We start from the raw sequence: 27,287 nt of genomic DNA on the forward strand, positions 1-27,287 counted from the left end.
CCAGCTCACTGCTGGTTGCTCTTGAAGATAATCAGGGGTGGCTTGGCTCAGCCCTTGGAGAAGCAGCTGCTCTCAGTGGGTTACTGGAAAGGTTCTTTTGTCGCTACTTGAATCAATGCCATGAAGCCTGGCATGGCTCACCAGGGCTGGCTCCTACCATGGCTGCAGCAGCCTGCTTGCTTCAATTTGCACTTAATTCTCACTGAAACTTAGTTAGCAAGATTATTTTGATTTTAATGAAGGGATTTCTTTTCTAATTTGGTACAAGTAGCTGAATTAAATCATGGATGCGGTGAAACACCCAGGGAACTCTTTAGGAAGAATGAGTACGTGAGAACCTCCACTGCCCACCCTCCCCACATACACGTGTGTACACACACACACACTTTATTTATGACTTTGTTTCCACCTGCGCTGACATGGCTGGGAATTTACAACGACATTGAAAATGTTACAAGCAGTAACCTCATGAATTCCACATTTTACTGAGCTGCATTATTATGGAACATTTGTCACCCAGCCAAATGCTATGTCAGCCCCATAATTGATTTACAGCAACATCTGTAAGAACATTTGAAGAAGAGGAGGCAACTAATGTGCACACTTGAATTCAGTCTTTCAGTGAAACTAATGATGGTAGGAGATTCACAAACAAACAGAAAACACTAGAAATAAACAACATGTTTAAAAATGTATATGCTAAACGTTACAAGAAATAAAAAAATGCATTACTTTTCAGACAGAAGAATAACCACAGCTGTTCTAGGCATGTTTTAACTTAGCTATATAAAACACCTGGCCCTAAAAATGCAGACCTTTTTTTTTTTTTTTTTTTTTTCCCTGAGGAAAATTTGAAGCTTAAACAGGAAGCCCACATAGGCTCAAAACTCCTTTGTGAAAGACCTCATTAAAAGAAAATATATATAAAAAAAAAATCCGCCAAATTTATATAATAGTCATTTTGTAATTGCTATGAACTATATGAACAAATCTCTGCTTTTCTATTTTAGAATGTTTTGTGAGGAGGAAAGAGGTCCAACACTACTGGAGAGTTGGAAAGGTTGGGTTGGAAGGAGGAGTGCCTTTCCCTGATCACTCTTCCCAGCCTCTGTGCCTAAAATAATTTTTCTGTTTTCTTATCAAACATTTCTTCTATAAAGATAGTAAAGAAAACAGGGAAGACAGTTGATAATATTTAGGAATGCTGGATATGATTTCCATCATCCTGCAATACAGTGATACTTAACGAAAAAAAAAAAAAAAAAAGGTTGATCAAATGTCATAGACTTTAGAAAGTTTGCCCAGAATCATTGCAGGAGGGAGACCTGTGTGATACAGCCTCTTGTTTGCACTTCACTTTAATGGGAGTGCTGATGTGGGCAGTGCTCATGCAGCTCCTGAATGCTGCTAAATGCTGCTGGGGGTTTGCTGCAGCAAGACAAGCAGGGGTGGTGATGTGTCCAGAGAGGCCACCTGGTGCTGGGAGTAAAACCATGCTAGGTTACACAGGAAGATCAGGTACTACCTTTCTGCAATTCTCCAGACGTATGGAGACTGAAAATAATTCTAATCGCACAGAAAAATATTAAGCCTGACTCTACGGCCATAGAAACTTGTTGAGTCAGAACTGTTAGGAAGAAATCAGGACAAGAAACATGCTCTAGCAGCAAAGAGAATCAATCCACAGGGACCTGCCGAAGTCAGATCAAATGGATTTGGAAAGAGGGATGTGTAGTGGGGAAAAAACAGGTGACAGCTCTGCCCACAGAAGCACTGCACCTGCACTGTGCTGTGCCGATAACCTGCAGGGCTCTGTGTTCTGTACGGAAAGGTGAGAGCTTCTTAGGAATTTAAAAATAAAAATAATTTTGCAACAGCAAGTAATTTCAAAGTGAAAAGTCAAAGCATTTCCATTTTCCAGAACTTTTTTCATGCTCTGATTTAATCAATTTAGCAAAAAGAGTTCTGTGGCTCAGTGTCACAGAGTTTCTCTTTTCAATTTCATCCCTTTTTCTAAAGAAAAAAAAAAACTTACTTTTTTGAGTGAAAATGCTATTTCTTATGAAATTGCTACAGTGTGCTGGTAGGTGAAAGAAGCAGAGTTGTTACAAGCTACAGAGCAATAAACAAACACATTTTTAAAATGAGGCACTTCAGAACCTTCGTTCACATTAAAGCATAATTTTATTCATTAAGTTAATACAGCTTTCTGATTAGTCATATTTTCCATCATTGCCATCATTTTACTACTCTACCTACTGTGTGGTCACAGTTATGTGAAATTTAATTCATCCTAAGTACTATTTTACACATAGGTTTTGTCCTCGTGCCAAAATCCGCAAGCAGATTAACTTTTCCCTGCTTACAGCAAATACCTGCGAAGCCGCTGCGAGTGCCCCTGACACTTTCCATTCTTCAGCTTACACAGAGGGCTGTGTGAGCTAATTATGATGAGGGCCATGCTTCCCCTTTCCTGAGGGAAGGTTAATAGCAGAAAGAAGTTTACGCTAATAAAGAATACGATCAGTGCGTGGCAGAAGCCAGGCTCTGGGCAGTTGGCTGCTGTAGCACTGATGCTCTCTAAATGCTGCTGGCATACAAACCCACAGCAGGTAGCAGTACAAGTACACCGTGTTTTAAGCCAGCAGAGGAACTAGTTTCAGTTATAAGAGCTGGCTTGTTTATGTCTTCTACCACTTACTCAAGCAGTAGCTTCTTCATAGCTGCAGTAGTGACCCCCAGCTGTACAAAGTTACTGATCAATAGTCTTCTTGGGAGATGTGTTACACTTATTATGCGGTACCAGTGGACCAAGTTCTTTTTTGTGCTGGCTCTCTGGTTTTCAGCTTTGTCAGTCAATAGTTCACAATATCTTTCTGCTTGTAGTCAGGTAAGCCACGAGCAGAGTGAGGGAACTCTTGATACAAAATGAAGGAATAGGTCTTCCTGGTTATTTGTAAGAGTATAAAATCAAAATGAGATTGAAAAGCAGAATCAAAAACTCCTAACCTGTCTGGAAAAGGTGTGCATCTCTCTTCATATGCAATTCTCCCTTCCATCTGGAGGGCCTTTTGTCACCAGCCATTCTGCCATATGTGGACTAAGCATCAGAAAAGGTTCTCACCAAGTATCTCCAGCTCAAACATATTCTGTGTCCTGCAGAAAATGATATAGTTGCCCTGTTCAATAGCTGACAGAGCAGCTCTAGCTTCTTGATAAACATATTGAACTCTGTTTTGAGGGAATGAATGGTAAAATCTGCATAAATTATTCCCTTGGAATAAAAGGATTATTCAAAACCACTTCATGATACAACAGGAACATGTATTCCTCTCCTACATTCACTGTAGATCTCTGTAGATCTGACTTACAGCACTGTGGCATGCCAACACATTGGCGGCAGGGCAGAATTAGATACTACTGTGAGCACCTACAAAAATGAGCATAAAACCCCACCACTGTTGATGAATGGAGGATGGGACCCTGAATTCTCCATGTTATAGTAATGCAAACTTGAAGACAGAAGCATAAACAAAACCTGAACATCAATGTCCATTCCTCCGTTACAGTCTTTTTCAGTAGTTTCTAAAATAAGCAGACTGGACACCAGGATTAGAGCCAAAGGTAGTTTCTTTAACTATATAGGAACTTATGTTTTTGCATGCTTTTGCTTCAAATGAAGCCAAAGCCTCACTGTTTGAGGAGACGTTCAGTTGGACTCAATGATCTTTCTAGGTCCCTTCCAAATGAAATCATTCTTTCTATTTTATATTGCTTCAAATGGCTGTATAATCAACACCTGAATTTTGATTATCCAGCAGTGGACCCAGAACATAAATCACAGCTTCTACATGCACATCGACAAAGGAAGAGCTGACAATAATTAAGGTGGATTATACATTGCTATGGCAAACAAGGGGCTCTTCAGACCATGCTGCATACAAGTCTTTCAGAGTAATAGCATCACAGCCTACACAATCTCAAAGCCTGATTTATATTCAGGTGATCTGATTACCTTGGTCAAGCAAGTAAAATCCTAATTTCCAGTGTGAAAAATTCACATTTGAAATTTGCAGGGCTTAAAGTTATTCACCATCCATTTCAGAACATAGTTTATACAGGTGTTCGGACTGCAAGGTCCTGTATTGCATTTGTTGGTGAAGAGCCCACAGTCAACAATCAAGCTGAATGGATATAACAAGCAAGCGCTTTGAAGTGACTGTACTGATGTCTGTGGAAAACTGAAGTACTGTAACTGAAGTCTATAACCTAGAATAATTTGTGCTTCTGTTCTCTGTTGTGTGGGAAATAAAATCCTGGAGTTGAGTCACAATGCCTAAATTTGTTTTACAAGCAGTGAACTTAAATTACTACCGATTTTACTTTCAGGTCCTGTTATTCCATGACATTCTTTAGACACATTGACCATCAGTCAGTGGACCCCACGGAGCACATGACTCTGGGAAACTATGCATTGCACCAGCAATATTTAGTCTCGAACACACACACACAGAGGGAATAACAAATGGATCGTGTTTCTTGTGGACCAGAAAAGGAGAATTTAGATGCAGTAAGACATAACTCTCCAGATGACACGCCCTTTGGTACATAGCTGCCTTTGGCATTTTAGAGCACAGAGAATTAGTAGAACTAAATACACAAAAAGTAGTGTAAAGAATAAGGAAATGCATGCATTATATTATAAATATTTTATATTCTATCTCTTCAATTATGCATTTACTGCATATTCAGACAAAAAGTTTTCTAAAGCTGTGACTAGCCTGCCTCCCCATGCTTCCTCTTGTCTCCTCAGCACTGCTGACTTCTTGCCTTGAACTACACTGTGCTCTGTAAACCGAATACATTTGCCCTAGCTTGCAACCACAGTGACAGGGCAAGACAAGAAAATGGAAACAGAGTAGTGTGGGTTATCAAAGAGGGTCCCTGAAGGACATGCAAGCAGTACTGAACTGCAGAAGAAAAGGCAGCCTGGGAAATTGGAGAGACCTCCTGTATCTTTCAGTAAGATAGGATAGGACCATATCCTGTGTCAGTGGAACAACTGAGTCCTAATCCTTAGGCACAACCACCCTCATAAGCACTTTTTGCCACACATAACTGCACAAAGACACTATATGGCTTTAGTTCCCAGGTGTAATACTTCCACAAAATATAATAAAGGAAGGTATCTGGTAAGCTCCTCTTCTAAGTAAAACTGTATGTACAAGAAGTGCACCTTGTAGTACATGGATTTCCTCTCTTCACTAAAGAGACTGCGGCTCTCCCCATCACTTTTCAGATAAAGAAATTTCATACAGCTACTTAATAAAAATATTAAATTAGTCAGACACATTCTCTGCAATAAGAGTTTGCATAGCTTCTGAACCGAAGGCTGGATGCTACAATTTTGAACATATAAAACCTTAAGAAACTCTACAGTAATTCAGGACACAATGCTGTGGCTTAGATTTTTTTTTTTTCTGTAGTCAACTCTAAATGGATCGTGACAGTGCCACAATGAAAACTAGTTAGGCCCAAACTTTCTTCTGAACAGTATGGCTGCTTTTCTAATTGTGGACTCATTAGATTTGTTTAGTTAGGAAATGCTTGCTCCAGAGAGATTCCAGTAAACAGATCATTCCAGTTCTCTCTTTAAAGTGATTATTCAGAGCTTGCAGAAATCTATACCTCATCAATTGTTTGTATGAGTTTATTGGGTAGAACATTTTGTGTAATATATTAAGAGCATACTGCCCCTAAAGAGCATTTTACAGGTATTATGTGACAAAATTTCAGTTACTGCTGGTGAAAAAGCTGCAAAATGTCTGTTCTGTCATTCAGCAACACTTCTCATTCTAAGGCTCTTCTAAGATTCAGTGTAAGCTTTATTCAGTGTTGGCTGCAATTTATTTTCCTATCACATCAGCTTATGATTTAGCTTTCAGCTGTGTAAACACCAATCTACCAGCTCCCTAACCTCTGGATCTTCAGAGGAAAGAGAATGAAGGTAACACTTCCCAGTTTTTAAAAACAGATGTTTGGTTATATCAACAGTTTTTAAAAGAACTAGTAAGTCATCACAGCTATCTTGCAGTTTACAATTACCACTGTATTTAAGCACAATAAACATGAAAACTCAAACTAGCAAAATGACTTATGAGCATTCATTCCTGAGTATTTAAGGCATCAAATAAAATTGCAGTCATTTGTATTTTTAGGCTGCTAAAAGAAATCTGATGGGAAGGGTCTAAAATTCAAGCATTGACCCTGAACCTCTACTTGGGTACAGGGATCCACGTCCCTGGAAAATCAGGATCTTTATACTCTCTAACATAAAGTCCAAAAAGAAAGTATTTAAGGGGGAAGATGAAAGAGGGATAAACAAGTGACACTGTCTCCGTTCCCAACCTTACCCTGGCTACATAAAACAAACTTAAAGCTTGTTTTTCATGATGGACCTTTAACATGGAGTCATAAGTATAAACATTAATGCTGAAATGAAAGATGTGCTTACTTTTTAAAACTTTTTTTTTTAGATATGTCAAAAAGCAAAGCAAACACGCACCCCTCCAGCTCTCCTCCCCTTAAAAAAAAAAAAAAAAAAAAAAAACTGGGATCAGTGGTGGGAAGAAATGATCTTGAGTTACTGACTGAATCAAATTTAAGATTTCTTGCCTTATTGACTTACAGCTTTGTGCTTAACTTGGGAAAAATTAATCTCTTTCAAAATGCACTTAATTATAATCAAATACCCATGTCAACGTATGTCACCACATCAGCACATCTGGCAGCAATGAAGACAAATTAACAATAAGAGTCAGAAAATCTGGCAATATGATAAACTAAGGCACGCAAAATCCATTCTCTCCACTTAGACCACCAGTGACTAAGGATGGATTAACTTCCTGTCTCTAATACTGGCGCCTAAATTAAAGGAAAATTGCATCGCAATCTGGGTACCAGGTTTCTGGCTGCAAACAACAAAAAGCCCTTAGCTCAGCTACACTAGGCAGTGAAACCTTTGCTCTAGCTTTAGCTATGTCTGTGATGGTCTCCTCTAACAGCTGCTTTTAATTTAGTTTAAAAGAAGTGATTTGGCAACCATGTAAGTTTGCACCTTCAAAGCAGATAGATTTAAAAAGCCAGTGTCCTGTAATATTAAACATTTTGGAGTCTCGCTGTTTTAATGCAGTGATGACAACAGGATTCACAGCTTTTTTAAATAGTAGGCATCTGTAAATAGAAATCCAAAATAGAGTGTTTTCACTTAGTTTTAATTACCTTTTTAGAGTAAGCAACCTCTTTCTCTGACTTCGTATAAAGGCATTGGGTTCATTACTGCAAATTTAATCCAGCAACAATTTACAATTGCTCAACTTGACTGAGCAATTGAATGAAGCACAGATCCCATCTATAACCAGAAAAGGGCTGTTGAATAAGGAACAGAAGCATGAGTTAAACCAAAGAAAACATTATCTTGTACTTGGATTACCTTTTCATGTTGGGCATGGAAGTGGTAGCAGAAGCAAAAAATAGGGAGAAAGGGTATGGGAAAGCAAAGACTCAGACATGCACTGCGTATTTGGCAAACATTTAACAGTACACCACTTAGAAAAGAGTGATGGTACCAGGCAGACTTCCAGCACCTTTCCTCTTTTTTTTTTTTCTTCTAAGTAGCTTGACATGGATTTGTGCGTATCCTCCACCAGATGCATGCACGCTAGCTGCAGGCACAAGCAGACAGTGTTACAGTCTTGTGTGCATGAAAACTGAGAATGTGTGCATACATAGTTGATTGTGGGAATGCAGAAAGTGGAAGATTTGCATATTTATTTTGGCACAAATAGATTGAAGCTATCTTACCAGCCACCAGGAATTGTGGCAGGACCACACCCACTCTTAGAAGCTGAACACATTTAACACAGTAAATCCAGAAACACAAGTTTCAGGCAAATCAAGGTGAAAACATGCAACAGAAGGTACCTACAGATGCAATACTCCTTTTCTCTATCTACAAACACAATTCACACTCCTCATTCTTCATACAGTAATGTATGGTCAGAGACCACATGGCAGCATAGTTTATTAAAAGTAATGTGCAAATAAGATGCATGATACCTGCAAACAGCATGGAGTTTCCATTTATAAAAAAAGGTACAAGTAACAGTACAAAATTAGAATGCTTACTACTCATTTCAATAAAATGAAGTCTGACATAGAAATACATATGCTGTATTATTTACACCATTAATTTACAAGATATTATTTGCATAAAACAAAGCTATAAAATAATTAGAAATATAGTATTTTTTTTATAAGGAATGCTTTCCCTGTATAAAAACTTAGAGCATTTTGGCAATTTTGTTTTATTTGAATAAAAATGCATTTATTTGTTCTGAGTTCATAGCATCATGTGGTTTCTTTCTTCCCTTCTTCCTTTCCTTATTCCCTTTTTAAATAACATTCCACACTGAGGTAGTAGTATGTCAAAGTATTTCTTTGGTTCCAGAAATCAATGGCAGGTCCGAAAGGAGCTATGTATCCAAATCACAGGATTGAAAAGTAGAAGTCCTGAAGTTTTCAAAGCACTGTTTGTAAGTATAAATGTTATCTTCTCCTCTAGAAACTGTCCTTTCCTTTCCATCTTCATCTGCCTCTGAATCAAAGTCCAATGAGGCATGAGGATTATTATGGGAGGTTTTTGGTTGGCGACTTGCTGGCTGTCTACGACTTGAAAGAGAGTCCAGCTGAGGCCTCCATAAAGGCTTTCCAAATGTTCCTGAAAGATAGCAAATGTGTAAGTACAGAAATACTGATGCAGACGGATTTGTGTTTCACTGAGGGCTTCACATTAGAATGAAAGCCAAGGACTGACACAAGCAAAAGTTCACAAAGGTGAGATTTTACGTAACTATTATTCTTCCTGTTAAAAGAAAACCTAAGTGTGATCACAGCTATATGGCAAGATTCTGCCACCTGAGACATTATAAACATTTCCAACGTAAATGGCTTGACAGCCACACATGACATAACTTCATTACCTTTGTTTTCATGACTACTCCCATGCCTGTTTTCTTTGGGGAAGGGCAGAGACCAAACTATAAACAAATCACAAGACCTGTTCTAATGCAGAACTGTTCTAAGTCAGAACAGTCACTCTGTCCTGTGGCTGTGTGTCCTGTGAAGTGGCTCACTTCAGTGAGCCAATGACACATGAAATCTGCAATGCAGTTCAGCACAAATTAAAAGAATAATTAGAATATGGTTATACAACACCCACCACTGTGCAATCTGAATGCTAAAACAGTCTTTCTTCTGGCTAACATTTCCTATTAGTAATAAAGGTCCTGTCAGCCAAACTATGCTTTCATTCGCACCTGTTCGTTTCTCTGCCTGCAACTGGCTAGAACAAATATAAACCACAGGAGAATGTGGCATTTTAGTTGAACGTCTATTTATAAATATCTGTATTCACTAGCCAGAAAATAATCGGTGTTCCCCTCACTCTTCACTATTGGTGAGGTGCTAGTGTTAACACAAGAAGGGCTTTCTCTGATGCCCTGATACAGCTGACACAAAGTGTAGTATCTGTGATACTTGAAACACTTTCTGAGGAGAATGTGTTACAGGCTCATTTTTGAAGCCATACTTCTAGTTTTGGCTGTTTGCTAAAAGCAAAAGTTTCAACTAAAATTGTAATTTGAGATGTTACTAAAAATGGATTTGGACAAGATCCGTATTTGTATCAATGATTTGCCAAGCAATTTTGCTCCTAATACAACATAAAAGGCTGTGCCTCAGCACCAAAGCCACAAATGAACCAGCTGTCTTCAAAAAAAAAAAATGCAAGCTGTGAACTTTCTGCCTCACACATCAGCAGTGATGTTAATACCAACTGCCTTTCTTCATTGTGATTGTAGGGGCAAAAAGGGGGCTGGATTTGAAGACAATAATGCTGAAAGAAGCAAGTCCAAACCTAAAGGCAGGAAAAGTATCAAGATCTCTTCCGCATCCATCTCCAGGATCTAACCACAGGCTCTTCTGAGTCAAGAGTTCTAATGACAATTAATGTCCAAGACAGTGATAATGCAACTTGGGTTGGAAGTAGCTGAGAAAACTGACAAGTAAGCAGCTCTGCGTAGGTTTTTAGGGCAGAAAGGGGAGTATGAACCCTCAAGGCTGTATCCTCTCACAGCAGAGCCACTTTCTTTCTGCAGGAGACGTGTGGTAAAGCCCTATCTGCACAGTCCTACCACTGCAACAGTGGCAGGCAGCCAGGAGGCTGTGTGCAGTCCCAGGGCCTCTGCCAGATGTTGTGGCATCTGCAATGTTTTATGTTCTGAACATCTGGCTTTTGAAGGGGTAAAGCTTCAGAACTTCTACCTCCTTCCCTACCCCTGGAGGACAAAGAGCCCAGTGATAGACATTCCCACAGGTTCCCTCGCCTCAGCAGGCAGATCCAGGCCCTGAACAAGTCTGCTGACACACGAGTCAGGAAAGAGTCAACAGTATCTGAGTGCACTTGGCACTCAGATACCACAGGCATGAAAGCAGTACGTGTGTTTATATGCATTTTAAATAAGCCAACCAAACCAACCCAAAAAATTAGTGAGCTTCAAAATTAAAGCAACCGTTTTCCCCTTCAGGAATTCTTCTGTCATTCACACCAAGAAAAAAGAAGAGACAGGAGGGGTGGACAGAGCGTTTTTCTACAGTGCCGTACTTTGAACAGTAAATAGTTGTGGCTGACAGCGTTACCATATATCCTCATACAGTAGAGTCAGTCTCCTCACCTGCCCCAGCCCTCCTGTGCACCTTTTGCCTGGTAGGCAAAACTTCTGGTATGCCTGAAGTTTGAGAAGATGTACCTAAGAACCCTAGCGTTTATGGAAATCTGCCAGCTACGTTAAGATAAAAATCACACCGCTGAAGAGATGTGTAAATGTGAGCTATTAAGACCTTCTGGTAATCTAAAATCTGCTCATTACGCAGTTTTACTGCAATCAGTTTTCTGTTCCCGAGCTTCAAACGTTCACTTTGCTGTACCTAACGCTCCTTAGGAGAGGGTTACACCCAGGGGTGAATCACCTCACTGGGCTACCACGTCTGTGGTACAAGTCCATGTATCTGAGGACTTCTTTGATGCAGGTCAATTCTGCTTCTGAATAAGCCCCGAGCCGTGCTCTGTGTAACACAGAAGAGGGCCCATATCCTGCCTAACCCCCAGTCCGATCCAGAGGGCACACCCAGTTCGGGAGCATCCAACTGTCCTGGTGCACTGCCGTGGAGATACAGCTTATACATACAGTTCTGTATCTCATCGTGTTGGGCATGCCTTAAAAATAGACACTGCCATATCATAAATTACTTGGGAAGGAAGGGGGGAAGACACAAGAACACATGCAAAACGTCAAGTACAACTCTCCAACTGCCTTTCTTCAGCTACTTCCCATCTCTCCTCTCCTCCTTTCAATAGTACTTGTATTCCACATGCTGTATTATCTTACTGAATTCACTGACACCTGCTGAAAGAAACCCAAACAACATTGAACAAAACCATTTATTCACAACACTAGTTATATGAACAAAACACTGTTAAAGAGTTACTTATTGTAGGAGGGGGAAACAAAAAGCTGAGAAATCAGATTTGTTTAGTGTTGCAAATAGGCAATGGCAGACAATAAGGACACCAACAGCTTGAGTAAAAACAGTGAGAAACATACCCATGAAAGTGCTGTTACTGGTAATAGATGAGGGTTCCAAACTTCTGTTTAAATCACATTTGTCTGAGTTAAGACTTCTGCTTTTTAGTCCAGTTCCTTCATTTTGAGTATAAATGGAGGTCATCAATTTGCTATTTGTAGCCTGCATTCCAACAATGCCTACACATTGGTCAAAGGGATCTTCCAGCGGAGGAGAGTATTGATAACATTCCTTTCTCTTTAAATATCCAGACTCATATGGGTCCAGGCTTACTGTTCTTTGGTCAGGGCTGCAACCTAAAGAAGACGACAAATTGTTTTTATATAGATTTATCATCACGTAAAATTGAATTAGAATTTTTTTTTTCTAACTTACTTGTGCTGCAGGCTTCAAAGGCCTCAGAACCACATGTGTTTCCTTTTAAATACAAAGTCCCTGAAGTCCCCAGATAGTGGCATAGGAATGGATCTGCAACACCCTCCATGTCTGTTTCACTGCCGTTATCTAGGTGGCAAATACCTTAAAAATATAATCGATATTTCAGCATATGGTCTTTTATTAAGCTTCAATTTATGCTTTTTTGAGTAAATTCCGCTAAAAACCTCGTCTTTTCAATTAAATTTCACAGTATATTCAGAGCTTGCTTAAGCTTAACCTAACCTTTTGATGAAAAGGCTAATTCTAGAAAGCATTCAACTAATTAGCTTGACTGAGAACATGTCACACTTTGCTTCATTATATGATCAGAACCAAGGACTTGTTTCCTCTAAAGTACTGGAAGCCAGGCTCATTTTCCGTTGCATAGCAGAGCGCACTGCTCCTTTTGGAGCAGACAGAGGTAATGAGAAATTTATGGGTGGAAAAGTCAGAGGGAGTCACTGGCTGCTCAAACAGCTCTTCTGACTTTCAGCTTAGCAGCACCTGAAAGCTATGGACTTGCTCCATGGTCCTTGCTCTGCAAAGAGGCAGCTCCTCTCGCTACCTCACAACTGCAGGACTTTCTCACGACTGCTCCATTGACATCAGCCCCAGCTGCTGACGGCATCTCCATTCTTAACTCCTTCCCAGTAAGATGTATTTTCCTCCCAAACTGAGGTTTGTTTTGGATTCTTAGGGGCCAAATATGTAAAAATACTGCAGCTTTAAATCTGCACTCACCTTAAATTGTTTATTGACTTTGACCCTAACAACTTTTCTAACAGGAAACTTTATCAGTTATATTATACTAAAGTTACTCTGGTATTAGCACCCATCTGTACATTGCATTATAAGCATCCTTTTCAAGCTACATCAGAGGAAGACACAATTCTTTTTGGACACTCTTGTTTTGGAAATGTGATCATCAGTTTAAAGTTACCCTTGAGACTACAGAAAAAGATTTAAGCAAAGCCATAGTGTCATTTGGATGCACAGAACCAAGTTTCTGCAATTAGCTTGTTGATGCAATCACATGCAATAAATCTTATGCCCTCTCTTCAACTTTAGTGAAGATGTTTCACTAGTGCTATTTCAATAAATTAGAAAGACAATAGCCAAACTGTAGCTACTCAATTGAACTGGAAAATCTGCTTTACATTTCATACCTACCATTACTGTCCCTCTGCTGTAAGAAATACCCTCCCACAGAAGAGGTGAGAAACTGATGATGACTGCCATTTTCAGATGAACCATATCCATCCTGCCTTTCAGCCAGCGTGCCCTGGGATGACAGGTAACTTGGAATGTCAGCAGGCAAATTTGTTTCATCTGTGGTGAAGCAAAACATGCACAAAAGGCATCAGCATACTTCAGGGTTTGTAGAGCATTTTTAAATTTGTCAGCACAGTGCTGAAAGTAACAAGCAATTTATTCTTCTGAATGAGTAAAAGCACATAGATGTTCCTACAAGAAAGCCATTGGAAAGTAACCACAAACTTTTTTTTTTTTCTCTTCCAAGGCTAACCTTCAGTTTACACACCTGTATTTGTGATGCTGCAATCTTCATTTCTCCTTCTGGTGTGGTAGATGATGACCACCCACACCAAGGAAGTGCCCACCACGCAGCAAACCACAGCTATGATCACAATGCCAACCGTGGCCCATCCATCATCATCAAGTGATGGAGCGATGTTTTGAGGAGAATCACAGGTGGGAGTAGGAATTACGTTAAGACGAATGTTGCCTCGTTCTGTTCCAAGTGTATTAGACATTTCACAAGTGTACTTCCCAGCATCTTCTACATCTGTATCTACAATAATCAGTAACTGATTGCTTGCAGCAAAGAAATGTCTTTCTGTTACCACGAGAGGGCTGTCATCCTTAGTCCAGTTCAGTCGGGGTGGAGGGCTACCACCAGCAATACACTGCAAGACTGCAGTTTCACCTTTTGTTACAGTTCGATCCAGCAAAGGCCGCAAAAACGATGGTGTTTCTGAAAAGAAAGAATAGGCTTTATATGACCTTGAAAGAATGGGAATATGCTCCTTTCCTTCACAGCTCAAGAGGAAAAGCTAAATTAAATGCATCAGTAAGGCCTAATGAAGCCTACTGTCGTTCTCAGAGAAAACACTTTCAAGGAATTTGAACTAAGAGCCTGCAGTTTGCTTGTTAGTTGATCAGATTTAGATGCTTGCTTTCCTTACTAAGATAAAAGGCCGAATCACACACACTTAAGAGTGTAAAGAAAAAGGTCAAAGATGGTTAACAAAACATCAGGAAATTAAAAGTTAAAAAAAATTCCTATCTGTAAAGAAAGACATCAGCCCATTTTTCTTTTTCGACGTATTAAAGTTGTTTCATCTACACCTGAGAAATGAAGCATAACTATCCTTTATTACTGTGCATTATAATAGTGACTGTGTGCTGGAATACATATTTCTAATCTATAATTAGGTGTCAATACATAATATTTCAGAATATTATAATTACTATTCAGCACTTTGAAAATAATGCTATTTTTAGTCAGCATATGATTTTAAAACTGCTCAGCAATAGTTCTGATCTTCAAGAAGATTTATGTCATTAAGGATTGCCAATTTTTTACCTAGTACTGTTAACGTTGCATTAGCTGAAATGCTTCCAGCAGTGTTTTGAGCTGTACAGCTATAAACGCCTGTGTCCTCGATTTTCACATCAACAATAAAGAATACGTCATCTTCAGGCATGACATGCATACGCCTCTTGCGTGCTGCAGGAAAATCTGTTCCACCATCTTTCTGCCAAGCAATCTGGGGGACAGGATGCCCAACTGCAGCACATTCCAAACGTGCCATTGCCCCAGCACGAATAGTTAAGTCCATGGGAATCTTCGTAAACGAAGGCAGCACTAAAGGAAAATTAGTGATACCAAAATGAATAAAAAATCATATATGAAAGACAGATTTATTTTTTAGCACAGCGTATTCATTATTTTAACACTCTTCTTAGGCCTAAAAATGCACTAAAACCCATACAACCTGAATTTATCAATAGACAGCTAACAGAAAAGGAGGGAGATATGAAGTCTGCAAGACTACCAAGATCAAAATCTAATTTCTGCTAACAGCTTCCTTCATGACCTTGCCACAGAAACTGTCTTTAAACAGTATAGACTTACCCCCTGTGAAGAAAAGATTAGTATTTAGATTAGTATTTTCCTGTTGTGTTGCACAGACTTTGTCACATTTACTAAAAATTTGGTTTGTTTTTTTTCGCTATACTAGTTCAGCACAGTGGGGCCAGATGTAAAACTGGACGGTGATCCTGGAACCAGATACATTTCAAGAAGAAATCTCAGCTTATTAAGGGATCTTCTAAAAGATGCAGATGATGAGAATGGAAAGAAATATGTTTACATATCTTGATTAAAATGATTATACTTCAAATCCACAAGCAACAAGTAACATACTTACTGTTTACTGTAAGTTTGGCTTTAACAGAGTAGGATGAACCAAAGTGATTTGAAATAACACACTGGTATTTCCCTTCATTGCTGAATTCAACGTTGCGTAGCCGAAGGATGGTAGTATACTCCATCACTTCACCACCCTGTGCCCGGAGGTGTGCATAATTCTCCATTTCAGCATCATGCAGTAATTCATTGTCTTTCTTCCATGCAAAAGTCATTGGGGAATCACTACTGCTGGCTGCCGAACATACAAAACTCAAATTGGAGCCTTTAATTGCTGACTGGGTTTCTGGCTGGACAGTTATCTGCGGCTTAGGAAAATCATCTGCACAGAGGGGAGAAGGGAGAAAAACAAAAGGTAACACTGAGGAAGAGAAAAATATATGTGAGCCCTGAGGACTCTTTTTAGAAAGAGTTTGTACGACTTGTTTTTATAGGTTTGAGAGAAGAGTCAAATAAGTATTTATAAAATGGATACACAATGCTTTCATTTTAAGTTTTGTCAGCCTTAGGGCATTTAAAGATGCCATATTTATGATTTTTTTTGTGCCAAGTCATCTCTTATTGAAGAGAAAGCACATTTAAAAGCAGACTGCATGTACAGTTTGTTCAACAGAAGCACTGAAAAGAACTACCCCTTGATATCTGTAAGAACTATTCCAAATGTCAGTCATGAAGCCTACCCTTCATCTTTACAACGCCTGAGGTTGCTATGATTTTTTCTTTATTGAAAGCATAGTTCTATCAGAAACAGCAAGTTAAAAGTCCAGGGTTTTCCCCAAACCCATACACACAAAAAAAATCACGTACAAAAGTAATTTTTCAAATTATTTGCAGCTGTTTGGTACACCTTGCAAATGCAGCAGTGCTGAATCCCTTAAGAAGACACCACACAAAAATATCAAGCGGTTATTTTCTGGAGGTCCTTTCACTGTAAGTTACCCTAACAAGACTGTTACTTCACATGGTTAGTCGCCTTCTGAACTAGTTATTTTGTCAAATGCATGTAGACTGCGTGTACAAAAGGAGTAGGCAATTAAATGCTTGGTCTCCCAGAAGCAGAAAGCTTAGAGTATTCCCAGCTCTCATGATGTCTCCTACCTACCGACAAAGGCTCAAGCCCAAACTTTGCATGTACTGAAGGAAAAGCCTTCCTGAATCCAAACTCAGGCCACTTAGTTTTACCTCCTTCATATCCGTGTATTAAGTCCTCCAAGACCGATTATAGCGTTTGCAAGAACAGTTGATACTTGCATTGACTTTGCCCAAAGATAACTAAGAAAACATAGTATATACTTAAATGAGCCACATGAAACGATAGCAGGACATATTTCACTCTGTTTCAGTTGTATTATCAATGGAATAACAACATACTTTAATGTGGCAATTATTTGGGGGAAGCTGTGAGAAAGTCACTCAAATAAGCAGATATTACAGAATACAAAAGAACGTCTCAGGATAAAACCAGCAAACCTGTTTTTTTTTTCAGTACAGCATGTTTATTTGAGTACATGTATCACACAAACACATAGATACACAGACGTATCACAAACATAGAGACACACACACACTCTCACTTTTGAGGAATATATTTCTTACTTTATAGAAGCCACTTGACTATTACATAATGGAAAACGATTCCTCGCCTAGGCTATACTCTTTTAGCAACATTATGTTAAACTGAATTAATTCAGGTCACAAAAGCATCTCTTCTACTTTTCTTCCACAGGTATCTTTGGTACAGAAATGTTTCATGATTTGTTTCAGCTTGAAATACATGCTTTTAGAAAACTTAAATTATATGGATTTCCTACTTTTTTAGCTTCACAGAAGCTTGTCTAACATGTGCCTTCCTTTAACAAATACAGGGTGACTCCCTCCTGTCTCCTGTTTTCGAAAGTGTAACTTCACATGGTTTGAAGAATTTATACACTTACACAAATAATATGTAATAGATTATTTATTTTAGTTTCAGATAAGGCATAATCTGTTCCTCCTGAAAATTCTATAAAAGCAGAAGTGATCATTTTAAACTTATAAGGCAAGGTATGCATGTATATCCAAAGGTCTAATGATAGCACACTTTTAAAGTTTTAATAAAGCAAGCAGTGAAACACCCACTGATTTCATTAACAGGTTCTAGTTACTTCTGCATCAGTTACTTTATGTGTTAAATGTATATACTTACTCTTAATACATCCCTTTTTGTCAACACATTTTAAATGTTTTAAAATTAATTCATTACAAATGGCATTCAGCAGCTAAAAGAAAGATCACTGTCCCCTGTGGTTTAACAAATAAGAGATATATATTTAAATCCCCCAACTGAATATATTGCCTGAGTTTCTCACAAATAATGATATATTATTCATATGTACTTCATTAGCTATCGAACAATCAGTAATTTCCTGCACTATGTCAACTTCTACTTTTCAGCACTAGCTAAATTATGCACCATCTACTCATTATTTAACATTAATATATTAAAACATTTGACTGCTAACATGAAGGGATAAATTTTTTTACGTGTTATTTTATATTCAGTGCCTGCTTTGCCACTGAAAACAGGATATGATTAAAAACAGTAAAAATTAAGCAATCCAGTTTGCAACAAAATGAAAGTTATTGAGAAGACAAATATGACAACTGTTGTCTCCAAAGAATATAAAGTTTGAATTGCTTTATTAAGAGAAAAATCAAATGCGCACAACAAAAAAATATGACATCCTGTTAGCTTTCAATTTCCTGTGATTTTCCAAGTTCTCACTTAACGTGTAAGAGTACTCAAATACACTTGCATCTTTGCTCTGAACTCCTAGTGTATGTTCACTATTCTCCCTCACGTACATCAAGGTGATAATGAATGCTACTAAACACATGAAGAGAGATGTTATTTTAAGGCAAATGCTATCACCTCAAATTCTCACGCTGTAAAGTAAGAATATTTTATTAGCATTCACTATCTGGCATAATGAAATACAAAATATTAGTAGCACAACTGTGGAAATTGGATGTTTCAAAATACAGTTGAAATACAAACAACAACTTGGTGATCCCAAACATTTTTAAAGTAGACTTCAAGCACACACAAAACAAGGTCAGAATATGTCTATTTTACCTTCAAATTTTCTCAGCTTTGGAATAACATCAAATCTGATGAAGTATGAAAGTAATTTACAAATAAACAGAACCACAAACAGCATCTTAAGTTTGCCAAAATACGTCTCACTTAAAAATGATAGTTATTTAAACAATATAAATCCTTTAAATCTAGAAGCATATACATTTACCACCACAAACTGTTGAGCTTTCGCTTGCATACTATGCTATGTACTATATAAGCTGTACATGAAACAAAAGTCAGAAAAATGTCAGTTCCCATCTTGTAGAAAGCCACAAACTTTTTTTCTACATCAAAGTTTGGGAACATAGAAGAAAATGTTAACAAATATTAAACCCTTTCCATTTTACTAGTGAAATAAAAACATATCAGAGAAACCACAACAAAAAAATCAATTCATTCAGCAAAATTTTTTTCTATGAAATGAGGAGTAGAGAATAGACTCACCACAGACAAATCCATCAAGGCTGACAGCAAAAATACTTCTCCCTTTTAGCAGCTGAGGATGGGCACAACTGGCATTTACAAAGCTCTGAAAGTTGTTCTCTGATAACCACTGTGGTAGCCATTTTAACTGGCAGTCACACAAGAGACTCGATGTGTTTAAGTGCCTAAGAAAAAGCAATTCCATTCAAAGATAGTTTGCCTTTTTTTCTTTTAAACAGATCCTTATGAACACAAGTCAGTAACAAAGCTAAGCTTCAACCTAAATACATACATTATACGAGAAAGACACCAATACTATTTAGTTCAAATCTGATGACAGTATTGTCAGGACTTCTATATTTTACAAAGCAGACATGTTATCCTCAACTCCTTGTTTCTGCTACATACATGATTCCAGGCAATTAGGCATATTTCTAGTGTCCCAGGTACAAAACTACCATCAGCAGTGGAAGACACAGAATGGGCACTTAGGACAACAGTCCAGAAGGCTCTCTGAAAGCTAACATCAAAAAAAATCTGAGACAATTCCCTCATTTTCCATTTTAGTCAAAATTTACCTTGGGGAAGGATGGTTAAAAAGAGAAGCGTGGTGATGAAGAATAGTCAGTGGTGCAATAACAAGTGTAAGAATGATTAGCAGCTTACCTAACTTATGTGAATAGCTACATTCATAAAGAAAAAAATAAAAGAATAAGCCAAAGGTATATTCTGTGTATATACAGTCAATAGGTGAAGTAGGAAGAGTTTCAGTTTTGGCTGAAAATTTAGAATCACCTTTTCAAAAAAATAATTAAAAAACAGTCAGTAATGAAACTCTTATCAAAGTTGGCAATATTACCTACTCTTGGAGAAAAAGGAAAAGTAATTTATGGATCCAGTGAGAAAAATAACTTTAAAGGTAAATGGAGACATACTAATTAGCATAAAAATTCTTGAATTTTTCTTGAAAAGGAAGAAGCCCTGTGCTATCTTTTCACCCTAACAGTGCAGAGATAAAAATCCAGGGATGGCAGCTGACCATTTCACATCTAAATGAAACAGGTCATATTTCACTGAAGTTCTAAGGGCATTCTTGTTTTTCTTAGGAGGCAGCAAAAGCACAGCAGTTTTAGCTACCCTGATGCACAGGATACGTCATATTGTTTTCAAATTTACTCTCTAGAGGCCTTAGAATAGAACAACTAGATGGGAATTTTTATTAAATAATTTTACTTCTGGGAAAGTAAACAGACACCTGTAGACACCTGCCTACATCTTGTTCAACATAACGGAGGTGTACTACATGTTTCAGGAGAAGTAGAGAAAAAACAGCAACTTCTGAGTAGTTACTTCACTGAAGTGTTCTTGGACTGGTATCTTGTAGCATCTTACATCTCCTGGAGTAGTGTTTTAGCCTGTCATTCCATCACATCTGATCACTCTTCAAATCATCTCTATCAAAACCTGTCAGTCCTGGGCTCCCACAGCTTCTCTTTTGCCAAATCTAGCAATTGCCCTGCAACTGGCTGGCTGAGTTCAGCAAACTAATCAAGTAATACAACCAGATCCAAACTAAGGAAGTGGAAAGGCAGAAAATGGCTGGCTATGTGTAGGAACATGGCTGCTGCTTTCTACAGCTATGCCAGAATATGGGTCAAACTGAACTTTAAATGAATCAAATATGTATGGTTTCTTGATACCCTCTCTACTGAGCCCAACACGGTAATACTGGAGAACACAAGTGAGAAGCTCCAAGTACTCAAAATAAGAGCTGTATCTTTTTGCTATTCTTTAGTTTGTTGTTGCACTACACAATAGAGAAACTCAGAACAACAGATCTGACTACAGAAGACAGATAAGAATAGAGGAGAAATAAGGAAGTATTAACTGTGCTCAAAACACCAGGAACAATGACTAAATTTTTCTCTTCAGCAAAATGCAGCTATAAAATCTAATGCCCCAATCAAGAGAAAAAGAGGAAAAATAAAAGCTCACTAAAAAAAAATACATTCTTCCCATTGACCGCTTCACAACTTTTGTGAAGATCTGTCCCTTTGCTACTACAGGATAGAAGGACCCAATTATAAGCACTGACAACCAGGTCTTTACAAAAGAATTACGTTACTTCATTTCACTGGTCCAGTAAGCTTCAGCTCAACGATAGCATTGCTGATGTTATAGCACATTACATCAAAGTCTCCCTTACCTAATATCTATTAGAGATCAGCCAATTTAAAATTAGGACCCCAGACACCAAATGTAGCAGAAAATGAACATTTCCTACCCTACGCTATCTTACTTAAATACACTCATCACTTAAAAAGTAAAAAGTAAGAAAACTTTGACACCTTCAGAGATGTTAAAACGAGAGTTTATCACTGCATCAGGCAACATCTCACAAGGCTCTTATTTATGTATTTATATGGATATACACATTTAATAGAGGTGACATTTTTGGACAGAAACTTACAGTTCTTTGAGTTTCTTCATTTGTGAGAATGCATTTCCTTGAACTGACATAATTGCATTGTTACTTAGATCTCTACAAAAAAAAAAAAAAGTAAAAATCATTAGGGGAGGAAAGAGTAATTTATTAAATTGAATGTATTTAGCATGATGACTCCAGGAATAGTTTGCTACATTACTGATATACAAATGATTCCCTAGCTCAAAAACCAAAGCAATAATATTGAAGAGTTTTATAGCATGCTTAATACACATAACACTTTCTGCATTAATACCAAAGCTCATATTCAGCAGATTTCCAAATTAGAAGAACCCTCTTAAGAATACTCCATCATCCAGGGTAAGAGTGTTCCATTCAAAGTTATGAGTAAAGCTTGTCAGTCCTATTGTTGTTTCAATTAGTATCAAAATTCATTTTTTTCCAATGTTGGCTTAAATGTGAATTTCTACTACTTACAGGTGTTCAAGTGCATCCAAGCCAGAAAATGCTTTCTTCGTAATGGATCTAATCCTGTTTCCTTGCAGTACCCTGAAAAATATTAAGAATATAATGCAAAAAAAGATGGGAGCATTTTTGGAGCTAAACAATTGCATTTGTAGCATTTGCTTCTAAACTTGGACTAATAATCACCATTCAATCTTCCCCAATGCAGGCAAATGTCTCACCCTTAAAATATACCCATTTATTGTACTTGAATCAACATCTCAATCTTACAATGATTTTAAAATATGTTAAAAGTATAGAATTCAGTGATGTGGATTACTTAAATGTATACACATAAGCATCTTTTTTTTTTTTTTCTAGATGTGCATTTGCAAATTATATCTTTTCTGCATGGAAGCCTTTTCCATTGGATGCTGCATTACTTTACCAAAGACTATTCCTATCACTATGCCTCTGTAATATTTGATAATACACTTATCACTTCCTGTATTATAGGATACCCTCATTCTTTCTAAAAGGTTTCTATCAATAGAACCACATTTAAAATCTGAATGCATATTTCAGATTAATTTGACTTGAAAAGTCTGAAAGTTCTGTTTATAGAAAGGAATATTTTATAGCAAACAAAATGCTAAGGGAGAAAAATCATCTCAGCTATGGAAAATATAACATCATGTTGGACTGGCCTCTTGAAACAGGCATAATATAAGCTAATATAAGCTAATATTTTTTTTAAGGAATCAGACAAAATATTGTAGCAGTACTCACAGCTTCGTAAGTTTATCCAGACCAGAGAAGGCACCATTCATATCTTCAATAGTCCATGATATTTCATTGTTTTTCAGATCCCTGTTTAAAGGGAAAGGGTGTAGGGAGAGAAATCAAACCACAAGAGCTATTAGGAAGAACAAGGTATGCTCTTAAGCATATTATTTAAAACGGTTTCTAAAATAGCTGTCTGGTAGCACAACCCCCCCCTTCCCCATTAGCTACTTCATAGCTACTTCATTCTATGTATTTACTTACTTACTTTTATATATATATATATATTTATTTATTTATTTTTTAACTGGGAGACTTTGAGAACTATCAGTTATGTCTTTTTCCACTGAGAATTAGAAAGATCACAAAAACAAAGGTTTGAGAACTGTCAGAAAACAAACCCACATTCCCCCATTCCCCTGCAAGGTTTTTCAGATACAGGACTATCACAGAAGGAACATCAGAGGGAGGGATCAACTGTTGCCCCCTTTGAATGAAAACACATTTGCGCCTTTGTAAGTTCATAACATTAACACACAGAGAACACAGAGATTTATTAATAAGTCAATCATTTTTATATCCTGTAATGTCCACAGTAGTAGTTAAATTATCTATGAAGCACAAAGATTAGAGAGATTTGTGAAAAGATGGTGTCTCAGCAAAGAATCAACAGGGTAGAGCTACAGGAGAACAAGTCTAGGAGAAGTCTACCACCTAATTCCTACCATGTAAATGTAGGCAACTGACAAATCTCTGACTTCCTCTTTTTATGACCCATATCTCTCCACATACTTAAAAAAAAGAAACAACAACAAAAAAACATAGCATACACCAAATGTCTAAGGAATGAATATACCTCTGAATGTTAACAACTATTTCAAAGCCTAGAGGGAACAGTAACTATTTCATTCATCTAGGTAACAGATGAATTGGTGATACAGAATTGGAAGAATCTAATGAAGTAGAATATTTTTAATTAATTTACTTCTTTATTCTCCTTCCTTTAAAAAAAGCTATTTCAAAAAAAAAAAGATCAAATGCTAAAACAATTGCTCAATCAGTATAAGCATCAACATAAGCAGTGTTGAGTTGTGTCATCCTAATTCTACCACGATGGAAAACTTTGATCCAGTTAAGACACAACTGTGACCCAGATCCCAAAAGCTGTGGGTAGCAGTGCTGCCTGCTGCCTTTGAATTTGCCTTTACCCTAACAATGCCACAGGAAGTTTGTCTTATAATTACCAGCATCCATTGTGCACAACCTGAAAGAAAGAAGTCTTCCCTTTCACAACTACTCTGAAAAGAATAACTTACTGAAAGAAAAATGCTTACCTAGGAAAATATGCTTACCTAGGAAAATTAAGAAAAAGTTTGTGCATATTTTCATTAAAAAACACACAAAAACAAAACAACCAAACCCTTCTGTGCACTGTTTTTTTTTTTAATCTGTTTGTTTCCTTTTCATTTTGTTTGTTTGTTTGTTTTTACATCAAAAATCAAGTCTGTCAACTTACAAAGTCTGTAGACTGGAAAGTCCCCGGAAGGCACAATCAGCAATGTAGTTTACTTTGTTGTTTCCAATATATAGTCCAACCAGCACGCTTAAGCCAACAAAGCTTGAATCATCTAACCTTGCTAAGTGATTGAACGTCAAATCTCTGCAAGTTCAAGGAAAAATGGACTTTAATGTTCATGTTGCAGTACTTATTACTCAGTTCAACCCAGGTGATTTTTTCAGGCAGGGATAATGTTCTTTCCCTTACAACTATCACAAAATCCACTACACTATTTTTGACCATACAGCTTATGTAGCGTTTCTGATTATTCACAAATTACTGCAGGATGAATTTCTTTTATTTGAAAATGAGTGTGTTACAGCTTTCATACAACTGCCACAGTGAAATGAAGCAGTCATGGCTGGCTTCAATTTCTTCCAACAAAATGTAACTGTCTTACACACAAAAAAGTTGCTGTCACCTTGGAAACTTTGTTATGAAAAATTCACAGATCAGTGGTAAGAAGCTCATGCTTTGGCATGCACCCAGGTTTCAAAACTGGAATAGAATAAAAGCTACTCACAGCTCACTGAGTTTTTGGCAAAATTCCCAGGCATCAGGACTGATCCTGCTGATGGCATTTTGGCTGAGATGGAGCTGCTGCAGCATCAGCAAGCCGTAAAGCCAGCCTTTGGTCACCTCTGTTAAGTTGTTATGGTCCAGCTGCCTGTACACACACAAACAGACAGAAGTCCTAAGACTCAGAAACTCAGTGCTGTGCGTGCTTTGCCATGGGTCCACATCTGACTTCATGACACCAGCTAGATAGCTGTAGGCTCTGTTTACATTTAGAGTTGTATGCATGCATTCAGAATATGTTATTTTATACGCGTAGTGATTAATACTAGCTGCTTTTCAAACCACACCAGAACAGTTTATTTCAAAAACATCTTTAAATCTTAGCAAGCAATTCTGTTCTTTATGTGCTATTCTGCTTAATATGTTATCAGCACAATCTATGAAAGTTGGTACTTACAAGACTTCCATGTTGGTTAATCCCCAGAAAGCACCATCCATGAGCCTAGTAACACCATTTCTCTGTATTTTTAATGACTTCAAAGCTGGAAGTCCTTGGAAAGTAAGTCCATCTATTTTTTTAATTTTGTTGCGATTCAGCTCCCTGCATCGATAAATTTTACAGTTACAGCAGAGTAAGTTTACCTGCATACCAACAACCTTTCCTGCCTCCTTGGAAACAAAGCTTATTTAAATACATGTCTTGCACATAAAACAACAGAAACAAGATGCAATAAAAATCGAACATGTTACTGTAATAGGTTGTGTTTAACTATTTTAATACCGTTCTACCTTTCTGATACTGAGAACAAGTACTTGATAGGTCCTTGATGTTCAGATATAAAGAGTACTTGTAGATGTAGAATGTCATGATTAATCCTCTTCTCAAAAGTGAAAGTAAGTTCCCAGTGTCTATCCAGGAGTAGAGTTGTAAATTTGGGCTTGTAATTGCAATCAATAATCCAACCTACACAGAATTAAATACGCTGCACAATTTTTCTCACTCTTAATCTGGAGTCAAGCATTCTTCCCTCACTCTCCACAACTAGTTATGGACAGTTGCTTCCCTCTTTCCCAGTGGTTTTGGCACTCACCCTGACACCACTATACACACACCACTTTTAAGTCAGAGACGGGGACGTAAATGTACCCAAGTTAGTTATAAGTCATAACTAGCTGGAGAACTAGCTGCAGTGACGGTAGCACTCTGTATTTTCCATTTTCCTGCTCTTCACAACGTTTTCTTGGTTTTGGTCCTTTTCAGCCACAACACCTGCACCAACCCCAAGCAGATATCTGAGCTACATGAAAAAGGAAATCCACCCCTGTGCAATCACAGAGAACATTAACTACTTTTATAATGGTGAATTTTAAACTAGCTACTCTTTGCCAAATTAACAGGTTTTTTTGTGATTCTTTTTTTCTTAGCAGCAATTGATATATGAAGAGACAGGACTGTACAATACTAAGAAAAGGCCCTCATATAGTAGTGAGTGATCGTTTGCCTCTTCAAGATAGTCTTTGATCTATCGACCTGCATCCCATCAAACCAAGAAGAATCCTCTTCTTCCCTCCAGGACATGAAGACCTCAATAATTCTCTCTATATACTTATCATTATACAGTTACTATACAGTTATTTTATTATATAACTATATTATTACACAGCTATTTTGCAGAGTCTCAGTCCTGGAATAATTCAACTTTCCTCTCATGTATATAGAAGCTCTCTCTGATAACAAATACCCAATATAAAACCCTACTCTGTGTCTGACTGTCCATAAGCTGTAAAGAACATTCAGTAAGAATAGCCTTCAGCTCTTCCCGGCTCCTCCTCTGAATACCTCTTTCAGGTGATAATATACTTTTTCTGCCTTCATTGCAAATTAGCTACCTGAGATAACTAGGTCTGCCTACTGACTGAATTGTGAATGAGTAGAAGTTTTGGAAGTAAGAACATTACCAACTTACAACATTTCAGTTGAATCTGAACATCAGAAGTTCTACTGAGATCATTATCATATCATGAGCTTTTCAGGACTGTTTTCACACACTTCTTCAGAAGCTTAAGTCAAACAAAACTTTAACTTTAAAAAAAAATTTGACTGTGTCTTTCCTGGGTGCAAATGCAGTCACAGTTTCCAGTTTTGTCAAGCATCCTAACAATTCACCGTTCTTGTGACCTTTTACTTTCAAACTTATTATAAACTAACAGAGTTTATAATTTTCAACTCTTGACTATCTTATATGGAAAATAATAATTCAGGATTTAACAAAGCACAGTTCTAGCTCATCCTCGTCAACTTACTGCATTCAGGTTTTCGAAAAATGGAAAAAAAAGTTTCCCCAGCCTCTTTCATATTCAATAGATTTATCTGTTATTTATTAAGTAAAATATTAATAGAGAGCGTTATATCAGTGAAATT

General features: G+C 37.6%; 1 protein-coding gene across 2 annotated transcripts in view; it reads right to left on the bottom strand.

Annotated features, from left to right (window-relative positions):
* Positions 1–8,036: 8,036 nt before the first annotated feature.
* The window catches only part of LRIG3 (leucine rich repeats and immunoglobulin like domains 3), a 43,746-nt gene continuing 24,495 nt past the window's right edge, over positions 8,037–27,287 (bottom strand). For both annotated transcript variants that reach the window (XM_080576965.1, XM_080576966.1), the window contains exons 6-19: positions 25,323–25,466; positions 24,870–25,013; positions 24,305–24,448; positions 22,795–22,875; positions 22,039–22,110; positions 21,586–21,657; positions 19,137–19,300; positions 15,573–15,893; positions 14,726–15,007; positions 13,661–14,113; positions 13,291–13,449; positions 12,079–12,222; positions 11,724–11,999; positions 8,037–8,779 (exon numbers count right to left, since the gene is read on the bottom strand). In XM_080576965.1, coding sequence (XP_080433091.1) covers positions 8,535–8,779; positions 11,724–11,999; positions 12,079–12,222; positions 13,291–13,449; positions 13,661–14,113; positions 14,726–15,007; positions 15,573–15,893; positions 19,137–19,300; positions 21,586–21,657; positions 22,039–22,110; positions 22,795–22,875; positions 24,305–24,448; positions 24,870–25,013; positions 25,323–25,466 — 2,701 coding nt within the window. In that variant the 3' untranslated portion in view covers positions 8,037–8,534. The remainder of the gene's footprint in view (positions 8,780–11,723; positions 12,000–12,078; positions 12,223–13,290; positions 13,450–13,660; positions 14,114–14,725; positions 15,008–15,572; positions 15,894–19,136; positions 19,301–21,585; positions 21,658–22,038; positions 22,111–22,794; positions 22,876–24,304; positions 24,449–24,869; positions 25,014–25,322; positions 25,467–27,287) is intronic.

This window comes from Anser brachyrhynchus (assembly GCF_964034855.1).
Source record: "Anser brachyrhynchus genome assembly, chromosome: 1".
NCBI lineage: Eukaryota > Metazoa > Chordata > Aves > Anseriformes > Anatidae > Anser > Anser brachyrhynchus.